The 18,098-nt window shown below is 36.4% G+C and overlaps 1 protein-coding gene across 4 annotated transcripts in view; it reads right to left on the bottom strand.

Moving 5' to 3' along the window:
- The window catches only part of Rae1 (ribonucleic acid export 1), a 26,520-nt gene extending 8,422 nt beyond the window's left edge, over nt 1-18,098 (bottom strand). Inside the window, exons 1-5 of one of the 4 annotated variants that reach the window (XM_069820625.1) lie at nt 17,964-18,098; nt 16,990-17,192; nt 9,364-9,456; nt 7,375-7,548; nt 1,460-1,531 (exon numbers count right to left, since the gene is read on the bottom strand). In XM_069820625.1, coding sequence (XP_069676726.1) covers nt 1,460-1,531; nt 7,375-7,548; nt 9,364-9,456; nt 16,990-17,172 — 522 coding nt within the window. In that variant the 5' untranslated portion in view covers nt 17,173-17,192; nt 17,964-18,098. Of the gene's footprint in view, nt 1-1,459; nt 1,532-7,374; nt 7,549-9,363; nt 9,457-16,989; nt 17,193-17,310; nt 17,469-17,496; nt 17,652-17,963 lie in introns of those variants that run through there. The other 3 variants (XM_069820622.1, XM_069820623.1, XM_069820624.1) reach the window with 3 other exon arrangements.

The following is an 18,098-nucleotide window of genomic DNA, read 5'->3' as shown; positions in this document are numbered from 1 at the left end:
AACGAAAAGTCTGCTGCCTCTCACATCTAGTGGAATTAAACCGAACAGTACTTTTGTGTTTTGTCATAGAAAAGAGGATAATTCTACACAAGATTTATTAATTGTTCTTCGTTCATATTAAATTGTGATTTTTGTATATGTAGGCCTATTATTTCAGCAATAACTTTCAATAGTAAATGAATTAAGCCGCCAAGAGTGGATATCAGTGACGGCTGGTAGTTTGAAAATATGGTGGTGCACAATGGATATCGAAGAGGAGTTAAACATAAAGTTTAAAACCGTGTATACCTGAGGGCGTATACATATAAAGCTAATTTATATGCAATTAATAAGTAAAATGACTAAATACAAGCATATCTATTTATACAGAAAGTCCAAAAGTGGAAGGGGTCGTGGGTGGAGCTCTCTATATTGCGATTTACTCTCATGAAAAACATTTGAGCACAGAATCGTCATCAGAATGCTACCAAGTACCAAGTCAAGAGGAGTTAAATATAACTCCTCTTGTACCAAGTGCAAAGTTTTCGTTCATAAAATTCAAATGCAGCTTTCGTAGGCTGTTGTGAGAAAGCAGCACTTATTGTCAGAACGACAACTCTTAGAACTTTGGAGCAAAATACAAGCTCCTTTATGTATTGTGCCATTTGTGTGCATGTAGATTGAGAAAGTAATATGCGAAATATGCGACTGTTCGTTGCACAAGCCGAATGAATACATTTTTCATGCTTATTACTTCGGACAAATGTCTAGTTGAAACAGATACTTTCCCAGTGAATTTAGTTTCTTCTGCACTGACGCTGGTGTCCATGTCAGAGAGTGCGACAAACTGTTCTCAACGAGGAAACCATAGACCACGCCTCTAATCCCCATCCCCGCATTAGCTGAACATCCCTATAAACTACCATCACTAGGTTTTCAACATCTTTGCAAACCAAGAGGTTTGGAGGCTCCTGCAGACGTACAAAATAAGATGCCAGCTGCAGATAGTCATGAATGAAAATTGTAAAATAAAATTATATTTTTAATATTAACAAAGCCAGGAGATTAGGAACATTACTGGGGGGTGTACAATCCTGCAACCCCCTTGAGAAGCCACCACTGGTGGATATGATTCATTTGTTTTTTCACGAAAGCTTCACGAGAACTTACAAACATACCCGAAACAAGAAATTCTGTTCCGGCAGTGGAATAAATATTCTAGCTCCTGAATTCTGTTTGATTTGCTTTCTGCTATCTTTCATTCAGATACATTGTAAAGAGAAATTATATTTGATTTGATTCTGCTAAGTGGGAGCAGGCCTTTAGAGTTATCTGAACTGACAAACTATTAAATCAAAGTGACATACATAATTACTGAAGAAATGTTCCTTAGAGTTTCTGCTGAGTGCATGCTATAAAACACTGCATGGTATAAGTAGTATGTGAAAAGCTGTGCACAATGTATATGAGCGATACTTACAACATCAGCGCAGTAGGCTCGTTCTGGAAGATTGATTGTCAGCATCGGGTTTGGACTTCGCGTGTCCCAGAACTAAAACAAGCACGAAAATCGACAGAGCTCATCAGTTTAGACTTCTCTATTAACCCATAAAACTGAACTTCGTTTATAAAAAACTGATCAGTTGATCATTATTAAGTGAACATTCTGAATTCCAGAACATGAGTTCTGCAATAATCATGCCAGCAGTAAACAGTCCTGAAAACCGACTTCTCTTCACAAAATATTAATAGTTTAGACTGAATTTATGATTAACAATGTCTATTATCACGACCACAGATTTTGTCACAGATGCAGCTCGTTTTTATATCTGTGTGTGTTTTTGACTGTGCATGGTTAGGGAACATGTTTTTTGGTAATAATGATACGTGCGAAATTTTCCTGAATTATTTTCTTTGTATTTTTCTTTTGCTTGGTTATTTAACGACACTGTATCAAATGCTTTGTTATTTAGCATCGATGGAATTGGTGATAGCGAGATGGTATCTGGTGAGATGAGGAAGAGAATTCGCCATAAATTATCTGACATTCGCCTTATGGTTGGGGAAAATCTCGGAAAAAAACTAACCAGGTAATCAGCCCAAGCACGAATCGAACCCGCACCCGAGTCCAACTCTGGATCAGCAGGCAAATGCACTACCACCTGAGCTATGCCAATGGCTACTTTCTTTGGTACCATATAGACACCTAAAATATCATATTTAAGCAAAACAAACTTGCAAAATAATGCGAAATTTGAATCATTGTAAGAAATATGACCTCTATATCGCAAAAACTACGAAATGTGCACCAAAATTTTATTCAATATTAAGAAAAATGTTTGTGACTTTCATTTCAGCTAATTTGTCAATCGCTTGGTAATGTTCCAGATCACATATAGATTGCTCGTTCCTTTGTTAAAATCCTTTGCACTTTGAAGAGAACAACCACCAGGATCGCCACCCGTCCGCCGTAAACGAACACAAGATGGCAGTACAGTCGCTAATGCAATTCAAATGAAAATTATGACGTGACTCCTTATGTAACAACTAGATGGCAGCATAGTAAACCTGACAAAAGTTGTTAACATCAAAACCTATAATGCGGAGCAATCTGGGTATATATGATGTAGGGTAATGTCAATATTTCTGTGTTTATCCTATGAATGTCTTCTATACACGACAAATGCTGTACAATGTTGAAGTGTTGAATATTTGATTCCCATTCTGCTCGAAATATCCTAATCCTCGAATATTTTTTAAAAGCATACTACATTTCATTGGGACACTCATCAGGCAGTCCTCATTCTCCTCTGAATAGTTTATCTTATTACAAGGGTAATCCAGGAAGTAAAAACCATTTGCGCATTTCCGAATGTTTTCCTCGACACCTTGTCTCAGTGTTGTGGGAGTGCCAGTCAAAACAAGTTGTTATTGTGCATTCTATGATTGTTCAAAATAAATTATGTGATACTAAGTCTGTGAGGTGATAGGTGTTATTCGATTTTTGAATGCTAAGAACTTGAAACCTGCACAAATTTACATCCAACTAAAAGAAGTGTATGGTGATACAGTAATGAATGAAAGAAATATGAGAAAGTGGTGTGCAATGTTCAACAATGGATGAATAAATGTGCTGACGAAACTCGATCTGGACGTCAGTCACTCACCATAAATGATTTTTGCAGGATCAAGTGAACAACAAAACTGTGCGAAACAGATGCGTAACCATAGACGAGTTACACATTTCTTTCCCAAACATTTCTCGTTCTTTGCTTGGTGAAACTGTGTTCGAACATCTTGGATATAGGAAAATTTCTGCATGATGGTTCCCCGGCAACTGAATGATCAACACAAAACAAAGAATAGCTGCAGCAGTGACATTTTTGACGTGGTATCATGCAGACGGAAATGCCTTTCTTGATCAAATTGTTACTGGTGATGAGTTATGGCTGTCTCACTTCACCCCAGAGACCAAGCACCAATCACTCGAGTGGCATCATTCCTCATCACCCAAAAAACCGCGAAAATTCAAATAAACTCTGTCAACAAGAAAAGTCATATCGAAGGTTTTTTGGGATTGTAAGGGTGATCTCTTGGTGGAAATCTTGCCAAAAGATGTTATGATCAATGCAAATCGATACTGTAACACCCTAAGAAAACTACGGGGAGCAATCCAAAATTCTAGGCATGGAATGATTTCCTGCAGTATTGTGCTTCTTCATTAAAATGCCCGCACTCACACTGCTGCTGCAACCAGTGAGAGATGGGAACTTTTTGATCACCCACCCTATAGTCCAGACCTTGCTCGTAGTGATTTTTATCTTTTCACGAAGTTCAATGAGTTCCTGGGTGTGAAACGTTTTGAAAGTGATGACAAGTTGAAGAATGCTTAACTGGCTTAAAAGACTGGCGGCAGATGACTACAACACGGAAATTCTAAAGCTCGTAGACAGATATGACAAATGCTTAAATAACGAAGGTGTTTGTGTAATAAAATATACATTTTTTTTTAATTTATTACAGGCAAACAGTCGTTACTTCCTGGTAATTTATCAATGTTTTGCAAAAAAGAAACAGGAATTTTATCAAAGGTGTAGTCTGCAATGTACATATAGGCCTATACAATTCACGTCCATATATATTGATTAATAATATTTAACTTCTGATCAGATTTTAGCAAGTTTAATGCTGCCAATGTACTGAAGTCTGTTTCCAGATTTCGCAATATTTCATTCTTATCCAGTATAATTTCATCGTTGAAAGTAATGTCAAGGTACTTAATAGTTTCTACTTGTTTGATGGATTTAATTGTCTTGTCTCCCAAACACAGAAAACATAGCATGAGCAGAATTATTTAATTTTTTAAGTGCTTTGTAAAAGTTTAAGAAATTCCTTCATTGAATGTTATTTAAAGGAGACCCCATACAAGAAAGCTTAACAATAGTTCCCATTGTATCTGCTGATCTGAGAGTGAAAATAATGGCGAATTAAATCTGAGGATCAATAGCCTAAAAGTTACCTTTGAATGCCTGAGGAAGAATCCCGGAAGAACTTGTCCCAACCAGGATTTGAACCTATAGTCCTGTCGCTCTTATTTCCGGCAGCCAATCACGTTGCAGGTCAGCTACATTAAACATATGCATCTTGTCATTTGCTGCTGATGACGTTATGCACTTCCTAAGGCTCGCTAATACTTAATGTAATCGCCCACCATTTTGGCTCTTTCGTTAGTGTCTGCAGAAAGCACACAAGGATATTATTTGCCACTCAATTATTTGCTCAATTACAGTGCGTTTGATTTATTATCATAGGAGCTACGACATGATAATATTTAACAGTGTGGCAAATAGATTCCTCGTCTGATAGCTCAACAACAAAAGAACAAAAATGGAGAACGATACTACCTACCTAGACTTTATAGAGCCTTCACTTCCTAAGGCGTAAGCAAAGAGGAGGAGTCATGCCAGAAATAACAGCGACATGATTATAGGTCTGATAGTGGCATAACAGTGTTAGTGTCTTCATTATTCAACACTGTCAATTCATTTTCTTGTTGTGAATAACATTAAAATCAATTTACAATCTCTATTTGCATTAAATCTACCAAGTCTACCTTCAGGGCAATTAAATTTAAACACCATTTCTGATATGATACGAATTTATTTTATTTAATAGATTTATTTCTACTGGCAGAGTTAAGCCATAAAGCCTTCTCTTTCACTATTGGGTTTTAGGAGTAAACCTAATCACCTATTTTTGTTTCTAAGAAAGGGTAGTTAAAGTTACTTTTAGTCTAAAATAAAAAAACTACTCTTGCACAACCATTTCTTATTAAGAACTTGTAGAATAGACAGTTGTGGATAAAGTTAATAAAAAGTAGGAAATTCAGAAAAATAAAGGAGAAATTGAAGTTCCCTCTGTCTGCACTATTGAAGAGTTGATATTCTTAATACCAATGAAGATACACATGAAAAAAGTATGCTACAGGTGTATTTAGAGTCCAAGACATGATGGAAATAATGCTGTTGTACCACTGGCATTAACTGATTTGTTCACATCAATGGCAAATTGATTCAGAATTGTAAGTCATTTTCTTCCAGGATTCTTTACACTTAAACCACCAATACTGAACTCAACATATTCTGAACGTCCAACCACAGTAGAGCTAGCAAGAACTGCATCATTGGTGTCTATATTAACATATTCGTATTACATATTTAGAGTGCATTCATTATATCTGTGTATGTGTATATCTAATGCCTACCCACTTCACTTGTGTGATTTGGGTTGCATTCATTATATAATATTATTACTAGGAGCAGTGTGATCATAGCATAGATTAAATATTCAGCAGCAGACTTTTGGCATTGTGTTCTGCCACTTAACATCTCCAACGTGTTGAAGGTAAATACAAAGTAAATTAGTACGACTTGGCTGATCAAATACTCTGTTGGGTCCCATTATGCCTTGCTGTTCCAACAACTGAGTATGGTACTTACTAGGCTCCTACTAATTTGCCATGAAGATGGACCATTGGGAATGTTAAGTTCCAGCATACAGTGGAATACCTAAAAGTCTGTTTCTACACACAATCTTTGTGAAAGCTTAAAATCTCATAAGGATTAAGTTCTAAGGTTTCCTAATTTTTTTTCTCAGGACTGGGAGCAGATAGAAACATACGACTGAACTTAAAAGGCGTGGGCACTCTTTGTGAATGTGTGACAGATAGCTGCACCATACAGGGCACAGAACTCAAGTGACTGGTTTCTCCACTTATGTGGCATGACACCCATCAACATTCACTGTCAGTTGAGTGAAACATGCTGTCATGGATGTGACGGCTGCATTTGCTTCACTATGCAATTTTGTTGTTGGTCCAACTGGTGCGTGACTGAGCTCTTTCGGTCCACTATCACATAACATTCGGCCTTCTTTGAACTGTCTCACTAATGAACACACATTTTTCCACATCATCACATGTCTCACTCAACTGACAAATGTCCGTTCTATAAAGATACAGAAGAAAATAAACTATCAATACAGTTATTTTCTCAAGCTGACCCATCCAGATTCACTTCTTTACTTCTATGACAGCACAAAGAAAACGTAAAAAAAGAATCTGTCTGCAATAAGCTGGCCAATACAAACAAATCCATGGGGAAATATACCATATATATATATATATATATATATATATATATATATATATATGCATATATTTTTTCCGGAATTTAGCAAAGAAAAACTGAGGTGCGTACAATATTTAAAATAAGGTTGGTACTGCTTCGACTCAAACACTTTCTACTCCAGAGATCAATGACAAATATTACTGACCCATTATACCTACAACTTACTGATTATGATAATGTTCTGTGAGCAATGAAGCACCTAGAAGTGAACAAAAATAAAGAATATGAGGAAAAAATTTAATACATTGTCTATTTATATGCAGCAGTAACAGAAAGTGAATAATTATTAAGAAAAAATTAAGAATTAAATATAACAATAATGACTGAGTAAACCGAGTTACAAGTGTTTTAAAGTAAGTTTCGATATTAGCGTGCATTAAAGGAGAGACAAAAGAGTGGGCATACATTAACTTTGTATGAACACTAACCCACCAAAGCTGCCATTCTTCCCCCACCTTCAAGTCCTACTACTGTGGCAATGTCACTACCTGTGAGCTGAAGATGTAATTCTTATGAACGGTTTTCCTGAGATTTGAAAATCATTTCGAAGATATCTCCAGAGCGAAATATCAAGAGGAACTCTTCTATCTGGTTTTCTAACGAGGTATTGGCTAATATTTGACGAACATTGTGTAAAGTCTGTTACTGAAGCTGCACTGAAGTACTTGTTCTATTGCCCCATAATTACTATACAACAACTGCATACCTTGAGAGTTTTGTCCCAGGAGCCAGTCATGAGACAAGAATATGTGGGCCCCTTCACCCAGTGGCAAGTTTTGACTGGAGCATCATGTGCTGCCACTTGGATGGTCTGGTTGCTGTTCAAATCCCAGCACTTCACCATCTTGTCACACGAAGCCATGAACACTTTTGTTCCATCCTGCAAGAGATCAGATTAATAGTATCTATGCTTAATTTAGTGTTGGTGTTGTTTTCTAATGCCAAGCGTTTGACAATAAAGTCATTTGACCTCTTGCACTCCAATATTTTTCAAAGATATTATCATGACCAGCCACTGAAGCACAGATTTTGAGGTGTTCCGAATCCATTTCTTGGTTTGAGTTGCACAATGGGCAGTTAGGGGACTGATATATTCCAATTCTATGCAGGTGTTTGGCCAAACAATCATGGCCTGTTGCCAATCTAAATGCAGCTACAGACGATTTTCGTGGTAAATCGGGAATTAACTATGGATTATGATGCAGAGAGTTCCATTTTTTCCCTTGGGATTGTGTTATCAAATTTTGTTTGTTGAAGTCTAAGTATGTAGATTTAATTAATCTTTTCACAGAGTAATACGTAGATTTAGTAACAGGTCTGTAAGTAGCAGTGCTGCCCTTCTTTGCTAAAGCATCCGCATTCTCATTTCCCAGGATTCCACAATGGGATGGTATCCATTGGAATACAATACTTTTATTGAGTGATATTAATTGAGAGAGCATTTTAGTTATTTCTGCTGTTTGAGATGAAGGTGTGTGTTTAGAGACTATTGATAGAATAGCTGCTTTGGAGTCTGAAAATATAACTGCATTCCTAAATTTATTGATGTGGCATAGAAGATTCCTGAGACTTTCACTTATTGCAATGATTTCACCATCAAAACTTGTTGTTCCATATCCATGAGATCTATAAAGTGAGAAGAGACAGCACGTAACACCTGCACTGGCACCTTGTTCTCTGGAGATCAAGGATCCGTCGGTGTATAAGTGAAGCCAGTTTTGTGGAGGATACCTAATATTAATTGTCTCTAAAGACAACTGTTTCAGTATTTCAGTGTTTACTTCTGATTTCAGTATTTCTTCTGTTAAATTTAGATTATGTTCTATATTTAATAGAGTTAAAGGGTTTGGTTTAATTTGTAAGTTTTCTTTTAAATTCGGGATATTGATTTTCTGTTTTAATTCTTGAACAATGGATATGAAACTTTTTTGCGTTTTCAATCTACAGAGAGGACGGTATGAATGCCAATTGTTTCCTGGTAATCTGATAAGTTTTTCATATTGAATCAGTGCTTTTTCTTCTATTGTCATTTTGATGCTGTTAATATTAGTGAGGAATCTCATAGAATCTATTGGAGTTGTTTTGATTCCACCAGTAATGAGTCTGAGAGCTTGGTTTTGAACATATTCTATGTCGTTTATGAAAGGTGAAGTAATTAAAATTTCTCCGCAGTATGTCAGCACTGGCTGTATAAACATTTTGTATGTAGTGTTCAAAGTATTCCTAGAGCATCCCCATTTCTTTCCTGCTAGTCTTTTTAGAAGGGAGAATCTTTTACGAGCTTTTTCACAAGTGTATTTCAAATGGTTGCTCCATGTTAACTTACTATCGAAAATAACTCCAAGATATTTGGATTCATAAGTCCTAGGAAGGTGTTGGCCATTGTATTGGATTCATGTAGTTGATTTAGAGCTTAATTTAGTGTTTCACTACAAATGTGAACATTAATACAGCACATAAATTTCACTAACCTCTCGGAAAAAAGTGTGAGCAAAAGACAACAGTCAATAAACACCAGTATGTACTCAAGAAATCATAAACATGAAAATGCGTGTGGCTAGAAATAGTCACATCTAACATATAGATATTTGCTTTGTGTTATTTAGGATGAAATCTAGTATGTGCCAACAAGAATAATGGTTAGGAATGGTTGTAGTGACAATAGAAAAAGTTTATTTTCGTGTAAGCTACTCACATCACTCCAGCAAACGTCCAGCACTGGCCCCTGCATGGTCTGCATGGACTTGGGAATGGTCTTGCCAGTCTGCTCCACTTCCCAGCATCGCACCTGCAGAGAATACAAAACAACCGATTACTGTATATTATTTGGCATTACATGGTATTTCACTGAAGAATGGTATTTTAAATGCTAACATAAACTTAAAATAAACAAAAAGGGCCAAAAAGACATATGGTATGTTAAAAATAATAAAAAAAACATAGAAACGCATTTTTCTCTCATATGAATGTTTAAAGAAGCACAAAAACAATCAACTATTACTAATTAAATACAGTGCTGTGGGATGGAACCAGGACCAAGTCCATAAAAAGTCCAAGCCCGGGATTCCTTTTATTTTTAAGCAGTAGCAGCCTGCGGTTACAAAGATGGCAGTTCTGCATGAAAAATAGTGTATTTAGCAAACACTTGGTGTTTATTGCATCTAAATCGGATAACGCGTGTAATTACAGCATTTCCTCAAAGTTGACTCTGCACCCGAAATTGTACTCCAACCATCCACGTGCCCTACCCACCCTGTGAGCTACACCTCTCCCACCCGGCACAACTATACATAGTGGAGATATGCTCCACATGTTGATACCAGAATGAACAACTACCAGGAACTTTCTATCATTCGAACGCTTTTAACTCCTACCAAATTTCGTTACATCAACTTTTCTAGCCTACACCCGTACCGGCAGACGGAATTATAAGACATTGAGCTGGGAGTTCTCTATGCAATTTCTCTTTTAATTTAGAAAAGGATTGGTCGTTTAGGTTTTCATTTCATTCATTTTAAAATAAAATATTTCCTTAAACAAACTGACTAATCACATCACACCACCCACAGTTCTCAACACACTGGAACTGTAATGATATACAGTAAGCCTATGTGTTCTCCCAATGCAGGTCATAAAGAGAGGAGGGTGTTGGCAGTTCTTTTGTATATTCCGAGAGAGCTGCTTCAGTTGCAACTCTAATGAAGTCTTATGGGAGGGTGAAGGAAACAAATTTTCTGCTACCGACTACCCTATTGAGCTCCAGGAACTACTGATCACAGATCCGAAAAGTACACTACAGATAAAATTCTCGAGCAGTTCAAGGCTCCTACAGACAGTAAAATCTCGAATCGAAGGAGAATGATTTGGAAATATAAATGAAACAATGAACTGGATTACATAAAAGCACGTTTTACATTTTACAGGTCCATGTAAATGGCAGTTCTGCAGTTCTTATTGTACAGCTGCCCGTTTTTAAGTATACTGATTGTTAAACTTTTCGCAGGCCTTGGCAATGCAACTATAGAAAACCAAACATTAACTGGCTGTAGCTAGCATTTGCTTACTCAGGTCTTCTGCTGTTATCATATGCATCTCTGATGCTTGCTGAACTTCTACATCCTGTGTTAAGTGAACAAGTGTAGGGAAAAAGACTGTAACTACAGAAGTCTTCATTACTAAACATTAATTTACTAAGCCTAAATTCACAATATTCAAATTAACCCTCAAGAGTCTTATCTCGCTCCCTGTCCATGCAATTGAACACAACAGAAATTACCTGACAGCTGGAAGCGAGAGGATTCAAGTTGCTAATACATCAAAAGCAGAGCATTTCAAAATTGCAGTAGACTTACACAGTTTCAGATTACAACTTTTCTTTTTAACTTGCACTCTACCCCTCTAGTCATCCTCAGTAGACTAGTGGTTGCCATGGTTGCTAATAGGTTCGAGGTCCGAGAGTTCAAACCTAGCCAAGGTAGATGGTTTGCTAAAGGCGACATAAATTGTGTCATAATTTCCTTCCAAAACGAAGTAAATCTGTGTGGTCGATTTACGGCACATAAAAGAGCTCTGCCTTTCCTCACTCACGTCAAAATTTGGAGGCAGCATAATGGAACAATGGCTTAAATGCGCGTGGGTTTGATCCACCCTTCATTTGTAATTCGTACCATATTATCACATTACCCAATGAAAGTAAAAAACACAAAATAAAATATTCTCTCGTGTTTTGTGGGATGCTTTATTTGTTCATACCATTTGTCTGACAAAGCAACAAATATATCAACGTCAAATACGGCATGATAGTAAATTTCATTCAAAACTTTCATAACAGCTAATTCCAATTCTGCTTAAGAACTTCTACCCTGAAAGTCTCTGATTAGCGAAAGTGTTCTAGTATGTGGGCATATAAATATAAACTCCGAAACACATGCAAAATGTATATATTGATACTACACTAGTAGTGACATTAATGGGTAAAATAAAAGGAAACGCAAGGAAATCACAATACTTTAAAAAAAAAAAAAAAAAGAAAAAAAAATGCTTCTAATTGAGTCATAAGTACCATAAACAAAAGAAAAGTTGAGTGCCAACACAAATTCGCACTGAAATAAGTAGGGGTGGAAAGTTGCTATGAACGTGGGGGCCGGCGGGATTGTTCTGTTGAGGTGGAAGGGATAAGAAGTAGGGAGGAGTAGCACATACAGATAACTCAACCTAGGAAGCTGCCTGGAGAGGGGAGGTAGTACAGCTAACAAAGGGGGCCTACCTACAGCTATGCTCCTATAACATGTATAGTCATATTAGTTGCCCTTGGTAGCGTAGCTAGTTTAGTGCTGGCTTTCTATGCTCAAGGTTGTGGGTTCGACCCCAGCCGAGGTCGATGGCATTTAAGTGTGTTTAAATGAGACAGGTTCATGTCAGTAGATTTACTGGCATGTAAAAGAACTCCTGGGGGACAAAATTCTGGCACACCAGCGACGCTGATATAATCTCTGCAGTTGCAAGCATCGTTAAATAAGCCATAATTTTATTTTTTAGTCATATTATTGTGAAAAGTTGATCTATATAATATATTGAACAGTATTTTAATTAGTCGTTTAATGTTATGGTGTTTATGATTTATTTTCTAATTGCAAAAATATATTTATTAGTATTATGTATGATTGACCTAAATGCTCCATCATTCTTCTAGTTATATGTGCCCAAATTGTAGATTATAGTGTTGTCATTAAACTTCCAGTTTGCACTATAAATCAAGGAAAACAGATCACTTATTTATCTGCACAACATGAACAAAACAATAAAAGGAAGACACAACTGAGTTTCTATTTAGTCATTCCAAAGGGATCTCTTTTACTCTCAATAAATCTCCATCTGAATCTCTTCTCCTTCTCCTCCTCCTTCACTAGATTCTCCACCTAAATGTATAATGTAATTGTTCACAGCTTCTTTTATTAGAGGAATCTGCTTCATATATTCCTCCTCATATATCATGGCTTTTTCACACTTCTTCTTCCAAGACTCTTCCATGATTTCATTAATTTTTTTTTCTTGACAGTGCTATGACGTCATTCATTTTGAATGCAGTGTTATTTGCAGCAATCCTAGTTAATATCATCTTAGAAACTCCTATTGCTGCTGCTACTCTTTCCAACACCTTCTTAACATCCATGAGAAATATTACAGCTTCGCTTTCATTTTAAATGAATTCCATCACATTATAAATCACCTCGGAGTTTCACTTTGAAGAACTTTGCCCGATAATGTACTACTCATCATAATACAAGAAATACTTCTACCACAAATGACAGCCCCACATAGGCACGTTCTTATACAGAATAGGCCATAGTCTTAGCAACTGTTATTATACCTGATTTTTTAAAGATGGGACATGACAGTTAAGCGGGCAAGCTTGGTACTACAGTGCTATGCTGCCAATATGGACTACCATGCTGCCAGCTGATGAAAGCTAGCAACTGATGTTAAGATGACTGACATTAAAACATTCATTAACATTTTACGCAAAGGTAAGAAAACAATACAAAAATCGACATAGAATCAAAGACGAAACATACCTGTGCAGAATAAATGTCGCCAAGAGAGCTATTAAGTACTCACCAGGTGGGAACGGTAAGTTTGGCAACTCAACCGTTGTTACCATAGGCTCCGTGCGTTGCAGGGAGAAATGCACTGCCGCGCTCTGAGTGGCGAAAATTGTAAGTTCTTCCGTGTTACCGCGCTAGCATCAGCCGTCATCTCACCGCGTATTGTCATGGAGATTTAATAATAACAGTGGTATTTCAAAGTATTTTATATGACAGTAATAGGCCAAATTCTTCTAATAAAGGTCATTTACTTGCATAAAGTAGTCACGTATTGAATTTACAAGAAAAACAGTTGTACGGAAACAGTGCCAGCACACAACCGTGTATATCAACTTTCCACACATTATATGCTAAACCCAAGTATGCCAGTAAACTGTCTGGGCCTGACTCCCCATATGAAGAAAGAGTATTTTGTGGTTATAGTTCAATTTCTAATGAATTACAATTAAATCCCCTGGCTGGTGTTAACACAGACATTTTAAATTTATTTTTGAGCTTACTGTTAGACACTACTCAACGCAAAAATTAGTAAATAGACTTTTATGTTAGCCTTGCCATTTGCTGCCCTTTCTGTAATTTTCAATGTTCACCGAGTACTATTTCTATAATGTTCCAATCTGTTTTACATATACTTGCACAGGCGACTAAAAAGTTTGTTTTCTGGCCCGGCAAAGATACTATTAATGCAATATTGCCTACTGTTTTTAAGGATAATTATCCGAGCTGTAGAGCTATTATTGACTGCACTGAAGTTAAAACATAACAACCTCCTGAAATCAGTCAGTGTATATATAGATACTCTTTATTATAAGTCTGCATATACTGCAAAAGATCTTAATGGAATTGCACCTTGTGGTATGGTAAGATTAATTTTCAAATGTTATGGAGATAGAGCCAGTGATAGTTTCATCACAAATGACTGTGGAATTTTGAAACTAATAGAACCAGGAGATCAAATTATAGAAGATAAAGGTTTCCCCGGAATAAAAACTGTATTGGAGGAGAGCAATGCAATTTTGGTAATGCCACTTTTTATGAATGAAGGTCATTAACACATGATCAAGTTGATGAGTCTTATAATACTGCTAGTGTGCGAATCCACGTTGAACGCTGCATTCAAGGAGTGAAAGCGTAATCTTATAACACATTTTTATAGCTTCCTCCCCACTAGATATAATTACCAACATAACAATCCAGAAGTCCAGGACGAATAATTAGGGAAATGGTCAGTTTCCCTAGTGCTGCGTTCAGGGGCCTGTTTCATAAAAGTTACAAAGCTACACGCAACAAGTCAACAGTGTAATTCAGCGGTTATCAACCTATGATACGCGCACCACTGGTAGTACATGAGTCCTATCAGTGGTGCCTAAGCGAAATGTAAAATAAAAATATGAATTATTGCAAATATAAAAATACATATATAATTGTTTTCAAGCTTCAAACAATGAAAAAGTAAATAAAATAATTTCAATAATATGTGTTTGAATATAAAATGATTTCATTAATATGTGTTCTAATATTTCTAATTGTTGGCCAATTTCACCAAACCTTGTTAATATTAATTCAATAATATCCAGTAAAACTAGACAAGATAACAAGTCAGACATTTGTATTAAAAGACTATTAGCTTTTATGAAACAAGGCTCTGGACCTTCAAGTGGACGTATAATTGTAACAAGTAGGGAGGGGGGCTACAACACATCATTAGTCTACACAGATAATTACTCAAGTAAGTACTCTGTACGTTGAGGGGTGCACCAAGATCGAAGGGGTACGTTCCATTCTTCGAATAAAAAAGAGGAACAGCGCGTATTATTAATTGCAAAATATACATCGTATAAGTTACAGAGTAAGAACATTTCCTGGTGTAAATGTACCAGTCAATAATAGACTACCGGTACTGCTTTGGTGTTGCACAAAGAAGCATAGAGGAGAAGGACTATTTTAAGAAGTGAAACTGGACAAAATTAGATCATTGTTAGAAAGGAGTGAAAAGAGATCTATCGATTGTCTAGCAGCACAGTTTGCAGTTTCACGTGAATCCGCACATACAACAATGATTCAAGGTTGACCTTCATTCATAAAGGATGGCATTACCAAAATTGCATTGCTCTGCTCCAATACAGTTTTTATTCTGGGGAACCTTTATCTTCCAAACAGGAATTAGGGAACCTGTAGACGAACAACGAATGTTGTATTTAAATGTTAATCCTCTCTTTGAATTCTGTACACAGGTAGTCTTTACTGTAGAACACTTGCAGTGTTGTAGAATACAATTATCCTGTTGTATTTTTCTTTAGACTGATAAAATATCTTATGGAACTTCATTATATCAATCATTCGTAATGTTGTACATCGGAATATTTTCATCTTGTGTTTGGAATGGGGGACAACCTGTAGCAATGTTGATGTTGACTGCAATAATAGTAGGTACTCGCACATAATAAAACGGACGTAAACAAACTTGGAGGTTGTGTTAATTACCTATCTTGGCGCATTCTATTTCTTTTCCAGTTTTCTCTTTGTCTCTGTCGCTTTATGGATCTATCCGGTGGAACAAGAGAAGCATGTGCACTAAATTCGCTCATTTTTACTGTGACTTGCAACAAAAAACATAACTACGTTTCACAACAGAATCGTATTTAAGCTACAAAAGAATGCATGACCGCCATAATGTCACGTGACCGCATCATCATCATCATCGATTGGCTCTTTTGTTGATAGAGGATTTCGACTCTAACAAATTCATAAGTTTACGTTCTATAGGTAATTTTGAAACTAAAGTCAATTTTCATCGCTCTATTTCAGCCCAATTGAGCGGGCTTTCAACCTCAATATTTATAACGGTATTAGAATTCATTATACAGATTCAAATGGTATAAAAACATGAAAATGTGTAAAAATAGCGTTTAGGGGGATTTGAATCTAGGCAACTCATTCCTATTAGTTAAAATACTTAAATCCCAAATACTTAATTTAAATTTACTTCTTCCGATTTACTGCTAATATCCACCGTCTTTTCAAATCCATTTCGTGGGTTCGTGATGGAAATCGATGAAGCTTCACAGTTTTCTCTGTATTACAATATTTATTATTATAGCCAAAAATATAGCACATAATTTTGCTGGACCGCTTCGACATTTTCAAAATAGTAATCTAAAGACAACACTGTATGAAAGATTGAATAAATGCGTATAAAATTACTCCTATTCGAATCTTTCAGCAGTCAGCTGTTAACACAGAGCGCACACAGCTGTTGATGACAAGCCTACAAGTAGATCTCGTAGTATCCGCTTGTAGCAGCACATTGCTATACGCACGGAGCCTATAGCAACAGACTTACCATGCTATGTGACATTCAGTTGTTTTTCCGATCGAAACGCTCCTGTCATGTCCAATCTTAAAAAAAAAAAAAAAAAAAAAAAAAAAAAAAAAAAAAAAAAAAAAAAACCAGGTATAGAGCAAAGTTGTACCGTTCTAATACATAGCGCATAGAAGTAGGGGTGAACGTAGAGTAACCAACGCCCACTGAACGAATATTTCACTTTTATCACTGCCAATGTTGCGCTATAATCGTATATGCAAGGTAAGCTATAACAAAAACCTAAACTAACCAAACCTAACCTGTCAAAGAAGCAACAAGTTATACTTGTGTATTGGCCTATGTCTCTATAGTGGGCGGGACATAAGTAACAATGACCCTAAGATTCACTTACATTGTTATCCCAACTTCCAGCGATGAGAAAGTTTTGGGGAATTGTGGCCGGACTGAAAGCTAATGACGATACAGAATCATCTGGAGGTGAGGTAACCTCAAAATCCTTCATCGGGTTGGCTGATGATGGTGCAGTGGTTGCGCCGAAACTTGAAGATCCTCCGAGAGTACTTTGGTTAAACATTATTTCCAATTAAAATATACCTGAAATCAAGTACAATACATATAAAGTGTCATGTATTCAACATTTTCCTGTACGGTTTTACAATATAACAGTATTTTAAAAAGTTATATAAATTATCTGCTTTTAAAAGCATTTCACCTGCCAAACAGATTTTTATAAACACAAACACAATGGTTAGTTTTACGAAAACATTAGGTGCTTTCAAGATTCAGACGTGTTATTCATTGGTCTTTTTGTGATGCAGATACTGAACAGTCTGTGAAATGGACAATGCGATAATAAAGAAAGGGGAGAGGTTAAGAATGGATCACTAAAACTGCATACCACCAAAACTAGCCCCGTACTAATTTACGACAGTTTCATAAAACATGTAGCGTTTCTTTAAACTTCCCTTTGAAGTTTATTTTGTTTTGCAGTGGATGATCTTGGCGTTTCTTCCATTACTCCTATACCGTGCTTTTTTTTTTTTTTAGCAAGACGTAAAGCATTGCAGCAAAACCGTTCTTTTATTACATTTGCTTCACCGTCGCTGCAGCAGCGCTGTAGCAAGCGTGCAGCAAATCAAAACTTCCCTTTACGAGTTTGCTGCACGATCCATCATGGCGGAATGTGTTTTGGTCTTTTGCAACGTTTATTATTGTCAAAATCGTCTAGTAATAATAATTCCATGTCATTACCATGGAAGTCGAAATTATTTAACATGTTTGGTTCTTTTAGGGTTAAATGTATTACGGCAGAAATAGAAGCCAATATTAATTGTCCACCATTTTGCAGTCATTTGACCTACTTACGTTTTTTTTCGACCCTCATTTGCTGCAGCAAAGGTATGAAGCGCTTTAAAAAAAACGCACGGTTACATTTGCTCAAAGAGTTTGTAATACTTCCTTATATATTACAAACTCTTTGCATTTGCTTCACCGTCGCTG

Source organism: Periplaneta americana, chromosome 3 (assembly GCF_040183065.1).
Source record: "Periplaneta americana isolate PAMFEO1 chromosome 3, P.americana_PAMFEO1_priV1, whole genome shotgun sequence".
Taxonomy (NCBI): Eukaryota; Metazoa; Arthropoda; class Insecta; order Blattodea; family Blattidae; genus Periplaneta; species Periplaneta americana.
This window is presented reverse-complemented; position numbering and strand designations above follow the sequence as displayed.